Raw genomic sequence first — 17311 nt, 5'->3', positions numbered from 1 at the left:
ATTCCTGGAACACAGGGAGGAGTCAGCAGCACCCCTGTACCCCAGAGACAAAGCAGCCTGCACCAGAAGGGCAGGAGGAGAGCTGCGTGCTGACTGCACGACCCCTTCCCCAGGCCAGCGCCCCACCCACCGTGCAGAGGGCTCTCCCTTGAGCCTGTGGTTCCCCCCGTGAGAAGGGAGAACCAGCCCCCAACCTGAACCACCACCCACCCACCGCACTCAGCACTGTGTGTGTCTTTGTAGGAGTCCCTGCTCTGATCACACCCTTGGGAATCACCTGGGAGCCCTGGGGCTCGGTATGGGGTGTCTGATTGAGACGGGGGAGGAAGAGGGGCATGGCAGACCGCGTTCCTACCTGCAGGGCCAATTATTAACCCAACCAGCAGCTGTGCTCATCTGCTGACCCAAGTCAGTGGCCCAGTTTGACCAGGGCAATTGAGCAGGGTGTACGTCTGCCTAAATGAGGTCCCTGATGAGGAATTTCTGCAGCCCTGGAGCCTGGGTCACTCCAGCCCAGACAGAAGAGCAGTCATAGTCATCCCTGTTGCCGAGTGTGGCCCTAGCCCCATCTGACAGGAAGGGCTGCCGAGGACTCCTGGAAGTTCCATCACCCAGCGGTGCTCAAGCTGAGAGGAGGGGAAGCAGAGCCGATCGCCCCCTAGAGCCAAAGCTGTCTGGCCAGGGAACTTGAGCCACAGGTCAGCTGGAGTCAGGACCGCACACAGACAGCATCAGTTGCTCGGAGCTGCTCTTCTTGCTGAGTTCAGGAAGGGGGACTAATTCATAGCCCCACTTTTGCCACATGTATCTTGCACCCACCCAGCCAGGGAGCCTTACCAGAGCACACAGGAAGCTGTGCTGCCCATCAGCAGCACTGTTTACAGTGGTACTGAACACCGAGCACAGCCCTGGCTTCCTCCATCTGCAAAGCAAAACCAGTAAGTTCACCTAACTGGGACGTCAGGGCACACTCTCGACTGATTCAGGGTCCCACACAGTGAGCCTTGCAGACCCTGGGTCCCATCCAGGCAGGCAGCATCACACTTCCTAATTTCAAGCTATACTATAAAGGTAATGTAATGAAAACAGTGTGATAATGGCATAAAAACAAATAGATCAATGGAACAGAACTGAGATCCCAGCATAAGCCAAGCATATATGGCCAACTGATATCTTACGAAGGACCCAAGAATACTCAATGGAGAAAAGTCTCTTTAATATGTTGCTGGGGAAATTAGATATTCACATGTAAAAGAATAAAACTAGGTACCTATCTTACACCACTCACAAAAATTAAGTCAAAGTGGGTTAAAGACTTGAATGTAAGACCTTAAACCATGAAATTTCTAGAAGAAAACATGAGAAAAAAATCTTGATGGGGGTCTTGGCAATGATTTTTTAGATATGACACCTAAAAGATAACCAACAAAATCAAAAACAAGTGGGAATACATCAAACAAAAAGCTTCTTCACATCAAAAGAAATAACCAACAAAGTGAAAAAGCAAATATAATACGGTAAATCAACTATACTCAATTAAAAATAAACTTTAAAAATCAAAGATGCTAGAGTGAAGAACAGAGATTCAGCCACTTTATTTAGTAACTTGTTCTGAAGAGATAGAAGTAAAATAAAGTAAACCAAAAAAAAAAGCAACCTGTGAGAGAGGAAGTATTGTATATTTTCTGATAAGGGGTAGTATCCAAAATATATAAAGAACTCATGCAATCCAATAGCAAAAAAACAAATATTCCATTAACAAATGGGCATAAGACTTGACTAGACATTTTCCCAAAGAAGTTGTACTTAAAAGGCCAACTGGTACACGAAAAGATGCTCAACATCACTAATCATGAGGGAAATACAAAACCACAATGAGAAATCACCTCATGCTTATTAGGGATGCCTATCATCAAAAAGGCAAGAGACAATAAATGCTGACAAGGATGTGGAAAAAAGGAAACCCTTCTGCCCTGTTGATGGGATTGTAAACTGGTATAGCCACTATGGAAAATAGTATGGAGGTCTCTCAAAAAATTAAAAACAAAACTACCATATGATCCAGCAATTTTACTGCTGTGAATACATCCAAAGGAAATTAAAATAATAATTCAAAAACTATTTGCACTCCCATGTTTGAAGCGGCACTATTTATGATAGTCAAGATATGGAAACAACCTAAGTATCCATCGTGGATAAATGGATCAAGTTGTGGAGTATATATAATGGGATGTTATGCAGCCACAAAAAAAATAAGAAAATCCTGTCATTTGTGATAACATAAGTGGACCTAGAAGACATTATACTAGGTGAAATGAGCCTGTCATCGAAAAACAAATGCTTTCCACTGATATGCGGTGTACTTCGAGTCATCCAATTCATAGAGACAGAAAGTGAAAGAGTGGCTGCCAGTGTTTGGGGTAGGGGGAATGAGAGTTGCTAATTTAATAAGTTTAGAATTTCAGTTTGAACGGTGAAAATTTCTGGAGCTTATCTTTATTGTCCAGCTCCATTATCATAGTCTTTGTGATTGTTTCTGAATGAATTTAAGTCAAGTAAATATTCCAGTTCTGCTCTGGAGAATGTTTTTGTTTTCTTTTCAGCTATTACTCCATCCCTTCCCCAGACACAAACACATACACGTCCATGAAAGTCCCACTAATTTATATATAAATTCAGAATTTAGATTTCATATAACTGAGTCCCTTCAAGATAGCTTAATTTTTGAGTTTGGTGCTAGCGTAACAACTTTGATACAGCTGAAACACCACTATGCTGAGACTTGACAAAATGGAGTAGTTCAAAATCTGTTCAGTGGCTGGGTCAATGTAATGATGTTCAGCTCTTGCCAATTCTAAGAAGCAATTGTTCCAGTGAAATATAAGACTTGGGTGGACTAGTATGATTCCTTCTCTATCTTTTTTGTTTAAAAATAAAAGTCATAAGTACTATAGGATACAGGAAATTTGTGATTTACACTTGACCTTAGAAAGAACAGAGAAATAGATTTATCTGCCATCAGCAACACAGCTTTTGTTGTTCTCAAAATAAACTGCATCTTAAGTCCTGAACTTAGACCACCCAATGGCTCATACATGATTACACAGAGGATAGAATGAAGAATGTGTTGGGGAATTTTTGTAGGTTGTAAGATGCTGGAATGTCTGGAATCTCAGTAGAATGTACTCTACCAGGGTCTTTAAATATGCACAGTATTCATGTATGAATCATTCATCTCACAAGTAAGACAGAGAGCCCTGCTACGTCTCTTCTTATTTTAACAAAATTATCTGTGTGTCTTAGTGGCTCAGTGTACACAGAAAAGTCCTAGTTAGGTGGGCTGTTTTCTGTAGAAATGAGTTCACTTTCCCAACACATTCTTCATTCTGTCCTCTGTGTAATCATGTATGAGTCATTGGATAGTCTAAGTCCAGGACTTAAGATGCAGTTTATTTTGAGAACAACAAAAGCTCTGTTGCTGATAGCAGATAAATTTATAGAATTCTTTTATCAGTAAATTGGATTAATTTATATCTGCTCCCTTACACAGTGGAAACAGCCTCCCTTATGGGAAAACACTGAGATTTATGATACCTGTAAAAGCAATAAAACCCTGCAGTGACACAATAAGGAATAAAGCAAATTTAACTGTAAGGTGCCATGGTCTTTTCATTAACTTTTGTAATATGAAGAATAGCTGTTTTGCAGTATTGAGTACTTTCAGCCCTCATTTTACTGTCAGGGTTTTACTGAGCAATATTGTGTTGAACATTTGTCAATTATCATTCTCCTGTTTTTGTTTTTGTTTTTAATATGTCTTAGGATATACAGGCCTCTCTAACAACAGCCTTTCCAAAGGAAATGAGATGCATGCTACATAAGTAATTTAAAAAACTTCAGTAGTTGTATCATAAAAGTAAAACAAAAATGGTAAAACTAATTTTATAAATTATTTTCTATTTAGCCCAGTATATCTAGAATATTATCATGTCAATATGTAATAGGTATAAAAACTGTTGAAATATTTTCCTTCTTTATACTAAGTCTTCTTGAAATATGGTGTATTTTCTTTTTTTTACTTACTGTACATCTCAATTTGGACTACCCACACATTAAGTTCTAAGTAGCCATGTGTAGCCAGTGTCTCCCATATTCGTGTAACTACTTCTTTTGCCTGATGTTTATGTAGAGGAAAATGATAATTTCATCCAAAAACCTCACTGTATATGTGCTAAGTCACTTTAATCACATCCAATTCTTTGTGACCTCCTGGACTGTAACCCGCCAGTCTTCTCTGTCCATGGGATTCTCCAGGCAAGAATACTGGAGTGGGTTGCCACTTCCAAACAAGACTGCATATGGACTGAAGTAAAGAGGACTCAAATAAATTAGAAATGAAATAGAGATTATAACTGATTCCACAGAAATGCAAAGAATCATAAGAGACAAATTGGACAAAGTAGAAGAAAAGGATGAATTCCTAGAAACATACAACGTGCCGAGAGTGAATCAAGAAAAAACAAAACATAAAACTGAACAGACCAGTTACTAGTAATTACTTGGACAGGTATTTGATTACTGATAAAATAAAAAAAACAACAAATAAAAGTCCAAGACCAGATGACTTCACTGGTGAATCCTACCAAACATTCAGAGAAGACTTACTGGCAATCCTTAAGCTATCAAAAAAAATGAAGAGGCGTATCTCCGCCAGACTCATTTATGAGGCCATCTTCACCCTGAGACCAAAACCAGACAGCGACACTCCGGAAAAGAAAATCAGTGAGTAGGATTTCTGATAAACACAGATGCGAACAATCCTCAACAAAATATTAGGAAGCTGAGTTCAATAATACAAGCAACATACGTCAAGATCCCTGGGATTTATTCCAGGGATGCAAGGATGGGTCAAATCTGTAAATCTATAGATGTGACTCACCACATTAACAAAACAGAGGATAAAAATCTTATAGTCTCAATAGATGCAGGAAAAGCATTTGACAAAATGCATCATCCATTTCTAATGTATACGTGTGTATTTGTCTCTCAGTCACGTCCAACTGTTTGCAATCTGCCAGGCTCCTCTGTTTGTGGAATTCTCCAGGCAAGAGTACTGGAGTGGGGGTAGCCATTTCCTTCTCCAAGGAATCTTCCCGATCCAAGGGAACCTGGGTTTCCATTTCAGGCAGATTCTTTACTGTCTGAGCCACCAAGAGAGCTGTTTCTAATAAAGACTCTCAAAAAGCTGAGTGTAGAGGGAGCATACATAACATAATAAAGACCACAGTAAACATCATGCTTAACCTTGAAAAATATTTCTTCTAAAATCAGGAAGAAGATATGGATACCATGGCAATTAGGAGAGAAAAACAAAAGGCATTCAAACTGAAAAGGAAAGAGTGAAGTTGCGTTTATTTATAGGTGGCAAGGTAATATATACAGAAAACCCTAAAGAGTCTACCAAAACCATTAGAATTAATAAATTAAGTGAATAATATAAAATCAATATACAAAAATCAGTTACATTTCTATATACCAACAGTAAACTATCAGAAATAGACATTAAGAAAACAGTCATTTTTACAGTAGCATCAAAACAATGAAGTGCTTATGGATAAATTTGACCCAGGAAGTTAAAGGTGTATACACTGAAATCTGCAAGGCATTGATAAAAGAAACTGAAGAGAACACGAATGAAAAATATTCTGTGCTAATGGATTTGAATAATTAATATTGTTAAATGTTCATAATACTCAAGACAATCTAAAGATTCAGTGCAATCCTTATCAAAATTCCAATGGCATTTTTCACAGAAATAGAACAATGCTAAAATTTGTATGGAACCACACCCCCGAATAGCCAAGGCAGTCTTGAGGAAAAGAACAAAGTTGGATGCATCACAAATTCCTGGTTTCAAGCTATGAAACAATCAAAACAGTATGGTACTGACGTAAAAACAGACACATAGGTCAATGGAATCCAGTAACCCAGATATTAACTCCCAAGGCAGTCAAGCATGTACAGTGGAGAAAGGATTGGCCCTTCAGTAGTGTTAGCAAAGTGGGTATCTACATGCAAAAGAGTGAAACTGGACCTCATCTGACACCAAACACAGAAATCAACTCAAAATTTCTGAAAGCCTTGAATATAAGACCTGAAACCATTAAACTCCTTGACATTGGTCTTGACCGATTTTTTTTTTCTTTTTTTTTGGCAGCAAGCAAAAATAAACAAGTGGGGCTGTGTCAGACTAAAAAGCTCTGCATAACATGAAACCACTGACAAAATGAAAAGGCAGCCTATGGAATAAGAGAGCACTTGTTGCAAATCTTATATCTAACAATTGGTTAATTATTCCAAAGTATACAGTGACTTTCTATAATTCATTAACATAAAATCAAATAACTCAAAAAGTTCGGAAGGACCTAAGTAGACATTTTTTTCCAAAGAGACATGAAAGAAGTTGACAGGTATATGTGAAGGTGCTCAACATCACTTATTATGGAAATGCATCATGAGATACTGCCTGTTAGGATGTCTGTTATCAAAAAGAGAAGAGGTAACAAATGCTGGCAAGTATGTTACAAAAAGAGAACCCACAAAAGCACTATTGGTGGCAATGTAAACTGGTATAGCCACTATGGAAAAGATTACAGATGTTCCTCAAAAAATTGAAGATACAACTACCATATGATCCAGCAATCCTACTTTTAGATATATAGCCAAAATAAAGAAATTATTTCAGAGGTTTCTGTATTCCCATGTTTAGAGCAGCATTATTTACAATAGCCAAATATGAAAACAACCAAATGTCCATCTATGAATGAATGGATAAAGATATCACACACACAGAAAGAGATATACTATGCAGCCCTAAAATAGGAAAGGAGTTCTGTCATTTTTGACAACCTGGATGAACTGGAGGGCATTATGCTAAGTGAAATAAATCAGATAAAGGTAAATACCGTAGGGAATCACTTATATCTAGAATTGTTTTTAAAGTTTCAGTTCAGTTCAGTTTAGTCGCTCAGTCGTGTCTGACTCTTTGCGACCCCATGGACTGCAGCACACCAAGCCTCCCTGTCCACCACCAACTCCCGAAGTTTACTCAAACTCATTTCCATCGAGTCAGTGATGCCATCAACCATCTCATCCTCTGTCGTCCCCTTCTCCTCCCACCTTCAATCTTTCCCAGCATCAGGGTCATTTCCAATGAATCAGCTCTTCGCATCAGGTGGCCACAGTATTGGAGTTTCAGCTTTAGCATCAGTCCTTCCAATGAATATTCAGGACTGATTTCCTTTAGGATGGACTGGTTGGATCTCCTCACAGTCCAAGGGACTCTCAAGAGTCTTCTCCAACACCACAATTCAAAAGCATCAGTTCTTTGGCGCTCAGCTTTCTTTATAGTCCAACTCTCACATCCATACATGACTATTGAAAATAGCATAGCTTTGACTAGATGGACCTTTGTTGGCAAAGTAATGTTTCTGCTTTTTAATATGCTGTCTGGGTTGGTCATAACTTTTCTTCCAAGGACTAAGCGTCTTTTAATTTCATGGCTGCGTCACCATCTGCAGTGATTTTGGAGCCCCCCAAAATAAAGACTGTTGCTGTTTCCACTGTTTCCCCGTCTATTTGCCGTGAAGTGATGGGACTGGATACCATGATCTTAGTTTTCTGAATGTTGAGTTTTAAGCCAACTTTTTCACTCTCCTCTTTCAATTTCATCAAGAGGCTCTTTAGTTTTAAAGGTTAGTTAAAAGTTTTAAAGTTAAGTTTAAAGTTTAGTTTTAAAGTTTGACTTATGGAAAAGGAAGGCTTCCCTCATAGTTCAGTTGGTAAAGAATATGCCTGCAGTGCAGGAAACCCGAGTTCATTTCCTGGTTGGGAAGATCCCCTGGAGAAGGAGATGGCAACCCACTCCAGTATTCTTGCCTGGAGAATCCCATGGACAGAGGAGCCTGGCAGGCTACAGTACTTGGGGGTCACAAGATTTGGACACAACTTGGTGACTAAACGGAAACAGAGTAGAAAAGTGATTTCCAGGGCCTATGGGGTGGGGGAAATAGGGAGAGATATTCAGAGGGTACAAACTTGATGCTGAAAGATTAGTAAATTGTGAGGAAATAATATAAAGTATGGTGACTACAGTTGGTAACAGTGCATTGTATAACTGAAATTTCCTGAGAGATATACTTAAGTTTCTTACCCAAAATAAATACAGCTGTAAATATGTGAGGTATTGAATTTGTTAATTCGATATTGGGGAACCTTTCACAATGTATGTGTATATCAAATGATTAGGCTGTATACTTAAAATACCTTAGTAAATTAGGTGCTTCCTGGTGTTACAGTGGTTAAGAATCTGCCTTGCAATGCAAGGTACACCAGTTCGATGCCTGGCCCAGAAAGATTCCCACATGCTGTGGGGCAGCTGAGCCTGCGTGCTACGGTTGCTGAAGCCCGTGCACCCCAGAGCCCTGCAACAAGAGAGACCACCGCAATGAGAAGCCCTCACACCAGAGCTACTGAGTAGCCCCCGCTCACCACAACCAAAGAAAGCCCACATCCAGCACCAAAGACCCAGTCAGCCAGAAATAAAATAATAGATGTTAAAAATAAGTAAATAAATCAGTTTTACCTCAATAAAGCTGGAGGTCGGATAGGGGAAAGTAGATGCATAAATAAACTGTATGTCTAGAAAATAAAATAGTACTCAGCAATAAATGGGAACAAACTATTGATTCTTGCAACAGTATGGATGAACCTTAAATATGTTTTGCCAAGTAAAATAAACCATTTATGAGGCATTTTAAGAATGCCAAAACTATTGGAGAGAATTGGTCAGGGAGAGGAATTGACTAAAAGAAGATAACAGAGGGAATTTGGGGGTGAACGAACTGTTCTGTTTGGTACTGTGATGGTGGACATATGACGTGTTGTGCATTTCCACCGAACTGTGCATCTCAAGGAGTAGTAGATTTTGTGTCTGTTCATTTCTTAAATATTGGCCACAGTGTGGGGAATGCAAGATATAGTTCAGACCATACCAAATTAATTTGTTTTCCAAATGACTTGTGTAACCATTGTTATATATATTTATTAAGGTTGAACATATAAATAAATAAGTATATTGTAGATAAGAGAGCCAGGTTTCTCACTGAAGAAGTACAAATAAGCAAAGGGCAAAGGCTGGAATGAATTTTGTCTTGCTGGCTTGGGTTGGAGATATCTATGTGTTTATATGAACTCATGAAAGGGAGGGAGGGAGGGATAGATAGCTGGATGTATATATATGTATGTTTTATATATTTATATATATGCATATGTATATATATATTACACACACATTTCCCTAGGTGTTTCTGTTGAGAGGACCTAGAGGCAGTGAGAACACATAACATTGATTTCTAAATAATTTGGTTTCTAAATACCATTCTCCAGTAAATAGGACTGGACTCCTTAGAGAGTGGTTTCTTCCAGGACTGAGATAAAGAAAATAGAAGATGAGCTTGGAGGTTGAATCTTCTGGTATCTGAAAGAAAGGATCTACTTACAAAACAGAAAGGAAAAATGATGAGACATGTTGCTAGGACACAGAAGCCTGCTTTGCAGGCCATCCAATGACCAAAGCTGGAAAAATTTGAACAATATGTGTCCATACTCACAGAAGAATGCTACTTAGTAATGAAGAAGAAATTAGGAAAATAAAAAAAATCACCATTAGATCTCTACAATATTATTGTCATAGGCAAGATCCACAGATGAATGCTAAAATTAGTGGTCAGAAGCTTAAGGAGAAACAGGATGTTTTCCTAGTCACAAGGTATCTCCCCCAAATCATTTACAAAGGAAAATAGTAACTTCACAGTACAGAAACTTGCCCCAAACCACCTTAAGCAAGTAATCCAGGTACATCTCCCTAATGATAAAACACGTACCTCCTGACGTGGTGGGCTGAGAGAGTGTCACCCATGAGATCCTTCTCAAGAATGCATAGCCCCAGTCTAATCATGAGAAGACATCAAAACAGACCTACAGAACCACTGAGGAGCACTCTTCCAGGTGTCCAGGTCATGAAGGACAAGGGAAAGCCTAAGAATTGTCACCGTCTGGAGGCGACAAAGGGCTCATGGCAGCCAAGTGCACTGTGGGGTCACGGATAGGATCCTGGAAACGAGAATACATTCGTGGGAAAAAAAGGTGAAATCTGAATGACGTCTGAAGTTTACTTCTTAGTATTGCATCATTAGCTTCTTGATTTTGACAGTTTTATTTTGGTTATGTAAGGTGTTAACGCTGGGGGGAATTCCATGGGGGTCCGGGGGTTAGGACTCCGTGCTCCCCCTGCAGCGGGCCTGGGTTCTGTCTCCGGTAAGGGAACTAAGATCCCCGCTGCTGCATGGTGTGACCAAAACAAAAAAAAAGTGTTAACACTGCAGAAACTGCTTGGTGAGCACAAGGGAACTCTATCTTTGCAAACCCAAAACTGTGTATTAATAAAAGTTAAATTAAAAGTAAAATATAGTTACCTGAGTCCGGTGTTATCACAATTATTAATAAAATACCAATGGAGGAAAAAAACACTGTTTTTCTCTGATAACCAAACAGGCAATTTTGATGATTGTTAAGCTTGTGGTTTATTTTAAATATATTTTGGTGGTGGCTATTTTGGTTGAATTTTTTATTATTAGTTTTTATCTTTAATTAGAGGATCGTTCCTTATCATATTGTGTTAATTTCTGCTGTATAACAGCATGAATGAGCTATACATATATCGGCTCCCTCCCACCAGCCCAGCCCACCCCTGTAGGTTGTCAGAGGGCCCTGCGCTCAGCTCCCTGTGCTATACGGCCTTCCACTAGCGTGTCTATGTCAGTGCGTCCCACCCTCTCCTTCCCCTGCCGTGTCCATAAGTCCGCTCTCTATCCCTGCCCTGCAAGTAGGTTTATCAGTACCGTTTTTCTAGATTCCATATTCTAGATTTCCATATTTTGGTAGACATTTTGGTTAAAAAATTCAATATTCAAAGTGTAAGAGCAGTGAATCCAGAGGTGAGTCAGGACATTGAAGCAGGTGAACTAGGACAAATGCTCTTATCCTGGATAAGTGTTTCCCAGCGGTGTATCGGGGCTGATTAACTGTCTCCTCCTCTCCCCGTCTGTATTAAGTGATTCTGACCGCCTCCTTCATCCTTAATGTACATTGTAACGTCAGAGTTAAACTTGCCCTGCTTGAAGGAACGGGGGTTCAGAAGGCAGGGCTGGGCAACTAGGGGCTTCCTCAGTTGGTGATGGGATGTGTGGGAAAGCAGCAGCTGTGAGATGCCAAAGCACTGTACGTGGCGCCCCATCCGAACCCACTGACAGCTGTACCTGAGGTGTTATTAGGAGAGATTGCCGGTTATTGGCAGACATAGTCTAATACTGTTCACTGCACCTAATCTCTCCCTATCGTATTCTGTGTGTTTGGCACTATCTTAAGTTTCGAGTCTGTTTCCGTACCTGCAGTATAGGATGCTAACGTCAGTCTTACAGGACTGCCATGCTCACTAATACCTCACACACAGGAGATGTTCAGGGAACCGCAGCTGTTCTTATCGTGGTCATGGTCATCAGGACTGGTAGACCATTAGAAAGTATGACCATTTCTTACACCAGATAACTCCGTTCAGTGAATATTGTGTTACTCAACCTTTGTGTCCCATCTTTGTTTTATCCTTTTAGAGATGATGAAGAGAAAAAAAAGTCTGTGTCCGAAGGTACGGATGAGAAGGCTAATGGAACACATCCAAAGACCATCAGCCGTATTGGGAGCACTACCAACCCATTCCTGGACATTCCTCACGACCCCAATGCTGCTGTGTACAAAAGCGGATTCTTGGCTCGGAAAATCCACGCAGATATGGATGGAAAGAAGAGTAAGCTTCATTTGTTGACATTTCCTGTTTCATTTATTTCATCTTTAAGATAAGCTCAAAATTAAAGTGAATTTATCTGAAGTAAAGGAATAAAGAAAAATGATATTTAGAGAAATATTATTGAAATTTGATAAAACCTCTAACCCTAAATCATAAATCCCTTATGTACTTGATCTTCTGTGAATAGAATTTTAGAACTTCAGAACCAGAAGACTCAAAGATTATTCATTTCTAACCTCTTATTCATCTATTTATTCCTGCCTTCAACAAATAATTTTGAGTACCTGCCATGCGCTAGGCATCAAAAATATAGTAGGATATAGAAAGGACAAGGGCTCTATCTTCATGGAGTTTCCATTTCTGGTGGTTGAAGGAAAGGTTCAACTTACAACGCATAGAATAGTAAATAGTGTGAGGCCCTGGAGACAAAGCAAGGAGGGCTGGAAATGTGATCCAGGCACACGTGGAGTGCGGACCTCTGTGGAGGGGGGCAGGTGTGTGTAGGCAACACGTGTGCTTAGCCCTGGAAAATGTAAGGAGGCCCACGTGACAGGGTTGTCTGCTGACGCGTGACGTTGCAAGTCCAGGTGGGAAGGAGTATGTCTGTGTCTGGAATGGCCTTTGCGGAGGCTGAAGTGGCAGGTGCAGTAGACAGTACAATGGACAGACTGAGATGGCTGCTGCGCATGCTGAGCATTAGGCGGCTCCTCCAGACGCAGGCGTGCAGTGCCGGGATGCACAGTCCCGCTGCTTCCGTCTGCGCTGTGCACACTTTCCTCCATGAATTAGCATATTCTAGCATGTTCCCCACCACCTTTTCTAGGCACCCTGTGCGCTAGCCCACCAGGCTACTTCGTTTTCTCTAACAACGTTGTGTCTGCACGCCAGTTGCGAGTGAAAGTGAAGTCTAACAGCTTAGGGAGAGGGGCAAGGGAACACCTGAAGACGAAGAATTGTCTCCAGGGCATTTCCTGCGTTTCTCTCTCTTTATTATTTTGCGTATCATATTTATTCTTTTCTTATTGAGGTGTAATTGATTTACAATATTATCTTCAGGTGTATAACATAGTGATTCAAAAGTTGTATAGGTTATACTCCAGTTATAGTTATTATAAACTATTGGCTGTAATTCCCTGTGCTGTACAATGTATCCCTGTAGCTTATTTTATACATGGTAGTTTTTACCCCTTAATTTCCCACCCCTATATTGCTCCTCCCCCATCCCTCTCCCCAAGGTAAACACTAGCTGGATCTATATATCTGTGAGTCTGTTTCTTTTTTGTAATATTCACTCATTTGATTTTTAGATTCCAGGGATAAGTGGTGAAACACAGTATTTGTCTTTCTCTGTCTGCCTTTTTTCACTAGCCATGATACCCTCCAGATCCATTCATATTGTTGCCAATGGCAGAATTTCATTCTTTTTCATGTCTGAGTAATATTCCTTTGTGTGTGTTGGGGGGTATATCTCACATCTTCTTTATTCATTGATCAGTTGATGGACACTTAGGTTGCTTCCATATCTTGGCTGAAAAGTTAGCTGATGGCCCTATAGGAGCTCCTTTGTAAGTAACTTGTTGCTTTCACCTTGGTGCTCTTCATATTCTGCCTTTATTTTTAATTTTTGCCACTTTGATCACAGTGTGTCAGTGTGGCCCCCTTTGCACTGATCCTGCCTCGGGCTGTGGATTTTCAACCAAGAGCTCTGTTTCCTTTCCCGGGTTGGGGAAATTTTCAGCTTTTATGCAGCCAAGTGTGTTGTCTTCCACGGTCTCTCTTCTCCTTCTGGCGCCCCTCTGTTGAGAATCTTATTGCATTTAGTATTGCCCCCAGCGATCTCTTAAGCTATCCTCATTTCTTTTTATTCTTTTTTCTGCTTAGCGACAGTGATTTCCACTACCGTCTTCCAGTTCACTGATCCGTTCCTCTGTATCATTTAATCTACTGCCAATTCCTTCTAGTGTATTTTTCCATTTCAGTTATTGTATTCTTCATCTCTGTTTAGTTGTTGTTTGTATTTTCTAACTCTTTGTTAAAAAGCCCTAACTTCTCCCTCTGGTCATTCATTCTTCTCCTGAGTTCTTTGGTCATCTTTACAATTGGTACCTTGAACTCTTTCTCAATAAAATTGCATATCCCCACATAGTTCTTCTTCTAGGGTTTCTACTTGTTCCTAGATTTGAAACACGTTCTCCTGTCATCTCGTTGTACCTTATTTGCTGGTTTCATTTCTGTATATCCAATAACTTGGTTACATTTCCTGACCTTGGAGAATGACCTTGGGTAGGGACTTCCTGCATAGCCCAGCAGCGCTCACCAGGGCTCCGTGCTCTAGGGGTGCCTCATCGTAAGACGCCTTTGTGGGTCCTCCCCTTGTGGTGGGCTGACTACTATGGGTAATCTCATAGGCGTGGCTGGCCCCTGGTCTGGTTCCTTGTGTAGAGGTTGCTGGTCACTGGTTGGTGTGCCTTAGTCACAAGGTGGCTGGCTGCCTCACTCCTGGTGAGCCCCAGGGTTTATGCTGGCCCAGTGATGGGCAGAGCCAGGTCCTGGGCTCTAACTGCAGGATCCAGGGGTGCCAGGGGTACCTCTGTTGCATGGAACTGGATCCTGGGCCAGCTGGCTAAGGGACCCAATGTCTCTCAGAGCTGGTGTTGGCCTGAAGGTACGCAGGCCAGGGCCCAGCTTGTGGGTGGGCTCAGTCTGCAGGCTCCAAGGCCACCGTTTTCCTTGGGTGTGTCTCTGCCTACTGGTGGGTGATGCTGGTCCCAAGGCTAGAGCAGGCTCCCTGGGGAGTGGGGCCAAGGCCCAGGAGATTCTGGGGCTGGTGCCTCTTCACTCTGTGTGGAGCTAGGTCCTGGGGTCTATGGCTGCAGGACCTCGGGCTCCCAGGTCTGGGTCCTGTGTGCTGGTGTGTGCGGCCAGGTCCTGGGCCCTCTGGTGGACAGGGCATGTTCAGGGCCAGCTGTTGGCTCAGGGAGGTCTTAAGGCAGCCTTCTGGTGGGTGGGACTGTGTCCTCACCTAGTTAGCTGCATGGCCTGAGTTCCTGGCTCCTTCAGGTCGGTGGGCGGAGGTGCGGCTGGGTCCTGAGGCTCATAGGTCAAGGGGAGGACCTGCAAGGCACTTGCCAGCCCAGTGTCCCGAAGTAGAGCGGGCGTCCGCAATGGCTGGCTCCTGTGTGTCCCCAGGAGGGCTGCAGTTGCCCCCAGCCTCTCTGAGAGGTTCTCTGACATCAGCAGGTGGATCTGACCCTGGATCCTTTCAAATGACTGCTTCAAAGCCTTACTTATCTCCTTTGAGAATTTCTGGTTGGTTAGGGCAGTTTTAGATGTCACAGGCTTTTTCTTTTTAGCAACATAAGAAGTTCTGCCTGTTACCTGCCTCTGCTTCAATCTCTGTTTCTGATCCTGCCCCAGAACCCAAAACAGGTGGGAAAACAGATGGCTCAGGTAAGATGGGGCCGATTGGGCCCAGTCTCCAGACTTCACTCCTACGCATGTGGTATCACTCAGGGCTCTTCACTTCTGCCTTTGAGACAGGGGTTGCGGGAGGAGCCTTGAAGTTTCAGGCTTTAATCCTCAGGCTCTTCCTAGATATTCCCAATTCAATTTTTCATGGATTTTAAGATCACGTTAGTATGGACAAGATAATTCAAATTTTTCAGTACAGGAAAGTGCATAATTTCTAATGATAATTAGATAATCAGTCGTGTCTGATTCTTTACAACCCCAGACTCCTCTGTCCGTGGCATTCTCTAAGCAAAAATACTGGAGTAGGTAGCCATTCCCTTCTCCAGGGAATCTTCCCAACACAGGGATTGAACCCAGGTCTCCTACATTGCAGGCAGATTCTTTTACCAGCTGAGCCACTAGGAAAGCCCAGTGATAATTTATATACACTAAAGTTTATCAAGAAGCAACAGTTAGAGCTGGACATGGAACAACAGACTGGTTCCAAATTGGGAAAGGAGTATGTCAAGGCTGTGTATTGTCACCCTGCTTATTTAACTTATATGCAGAGTACATCATGAGAAATGCTGGACTGGGTGAAACACAAGCTGGAATCAGGATTGCCAGGAGAAATATCAATAACCTCAGATATGCAGATGACACCACCCTTATGGCAGAAAGCAAAGAACTAAAGAGCCTCTTGACAAAAGTGAAAGAGGGGAGTGAAAAAGTTGGCTTAAAGCTCAACATTCAGAAAACTAAGATCATGGCATCCGGTCCCATCACTTCATGACAAGTAGATGGGGAAACAATGGAAAGAGTGAGAGACTTTATTTTTCTGGGCTCCAAAATCACTGCAGATGGTGACTGCAGCCATGAAATTAAAAGACTCTTGCTCTTTGGAAGAAAAGTTATGATCAACCTAGACAGCATATTAAAAAGCAGAGACATTACTTTGCCAACAAAGGTCCATCTAGTCAAAGCTTTGGTTTTTCCAGTAGTCATGTACGGATGCGAGAGTTGGACTATAAAGAAAGCTGAGCGCCGAACTGATGCTTTTGAACTGTGGTGTTGGAGAAGACTCTTGAGAGTCCCTTGGGCTGTGAGGAGATCCAACCAGTCCATCCTAAAGGAAATCAGTCCTGAATATTCATTGGAAGGACTGATGCTGAAGCTGAAACTCCAATACTTTGACCACCTGATGCGAAGAACTGACTCATTGGAAAAGACCCTGATGCTGGGAAAGATTTAGGGTAGGAGAAGAAGGGGATGACAGAGGATGGGATGGTTGGATGGCATCACCAACTCAATAGGCATGAGTTTGAGTAAACTCCGGGAGTTGGTGATGGACAAGGAGGCCTGGTGTGCTGCAGTTCATGGGGTCACAAAGAGTTGGACACGACTGAGTGACTGAACTGAACTGAACTGAAAGTTTATCAACTTCAAGTACATCGTCTGAGTTCTAAAAATGTGTACAGTTGTGTGACTACCATCACAACCAAGACATACAACATTTTCATTAGCTGAAAAAGTTCTAGTAGTTAATTCCTTCCACCTTTACTCCCAATGGCAACCCTTATTTGTCCTTGGGCACTGAACTTTCTCTTTCTTATAATTTCAGTGAATGGAATCCTGCATACCTTTTTGTGCTTGGCTTATTTTGCTTGGTCGTGTTCTTTGCAGATTCATTCCGTTGCTGGGATATCCCACAGTTTGCACATGCACCAGTTGGGCTTTTGTGTTTTCAGTTTGGGGCTTTATAAATAAACTTGCTTTGGATATTCTCAAACAAGTCTATGCATATAGAAATGTTTTCATCTCTTTTCAGAAGGGACCTTAGGGTGAGGGAGTGAGCCTGCTGGGATGTATACTAAGTATACATTTAACTTTGTAATAAACTTACAAACTTTCCAAACTGTACTGTTTTGCATTCCTGAA

The 17311-nt window shown here is 41.6% G+C and overlaps 1 protein-coding gene across 41 annotated transcripts in view; it reads left to right on the top strand.

The window, feature by feature from the left end:
* Positions 1-17311, top strand: part of PSD3 (pleckstrin and Sec7 domain containing 3) — a 540565-nt gene that overhangs the window by 367928 nt on the left and 155326 nt on the right. For all 41 annotated transcript variants that reach the window (XR_014062388.1, XR_014062392.1, XR_014062391.1 and 38 more), the window contains one exon: positions 11730-11923. Coding sequence is in view for 22 of the 41 variants with exons in the window: in XM_081521119.1 (XP_081377245.1) it covers positions 11730-11923 (194 nt within the window). In the remaining 19 variants the exon portion in view is untranslated. The remainder of the gene's footprint in view (positions 1-11729; positions 11924-17311) is intronic.

Source organism: Giraffa tippelskirchi, chromosome 8 (assembly GCF_054371585.1).
Source record: "Giraffa tippelskirchi isolate mGirTip1 chromosome 8, T2T-mGirTip1v1.2.pri, whole genome shotgun sequence".
Taxonomy (NCBI): Eukaryota; Metazoa; Chordata; class Mammalia; order Artiodactyla; family Giraffidae; genus Giraffa; species Giraffa tippelskirchi.
The sequence above is the reverse complement of the archived record's forward strand: the minus strand, read 5'-3'. Positions and strand labels throughout refer to the sequence as shown.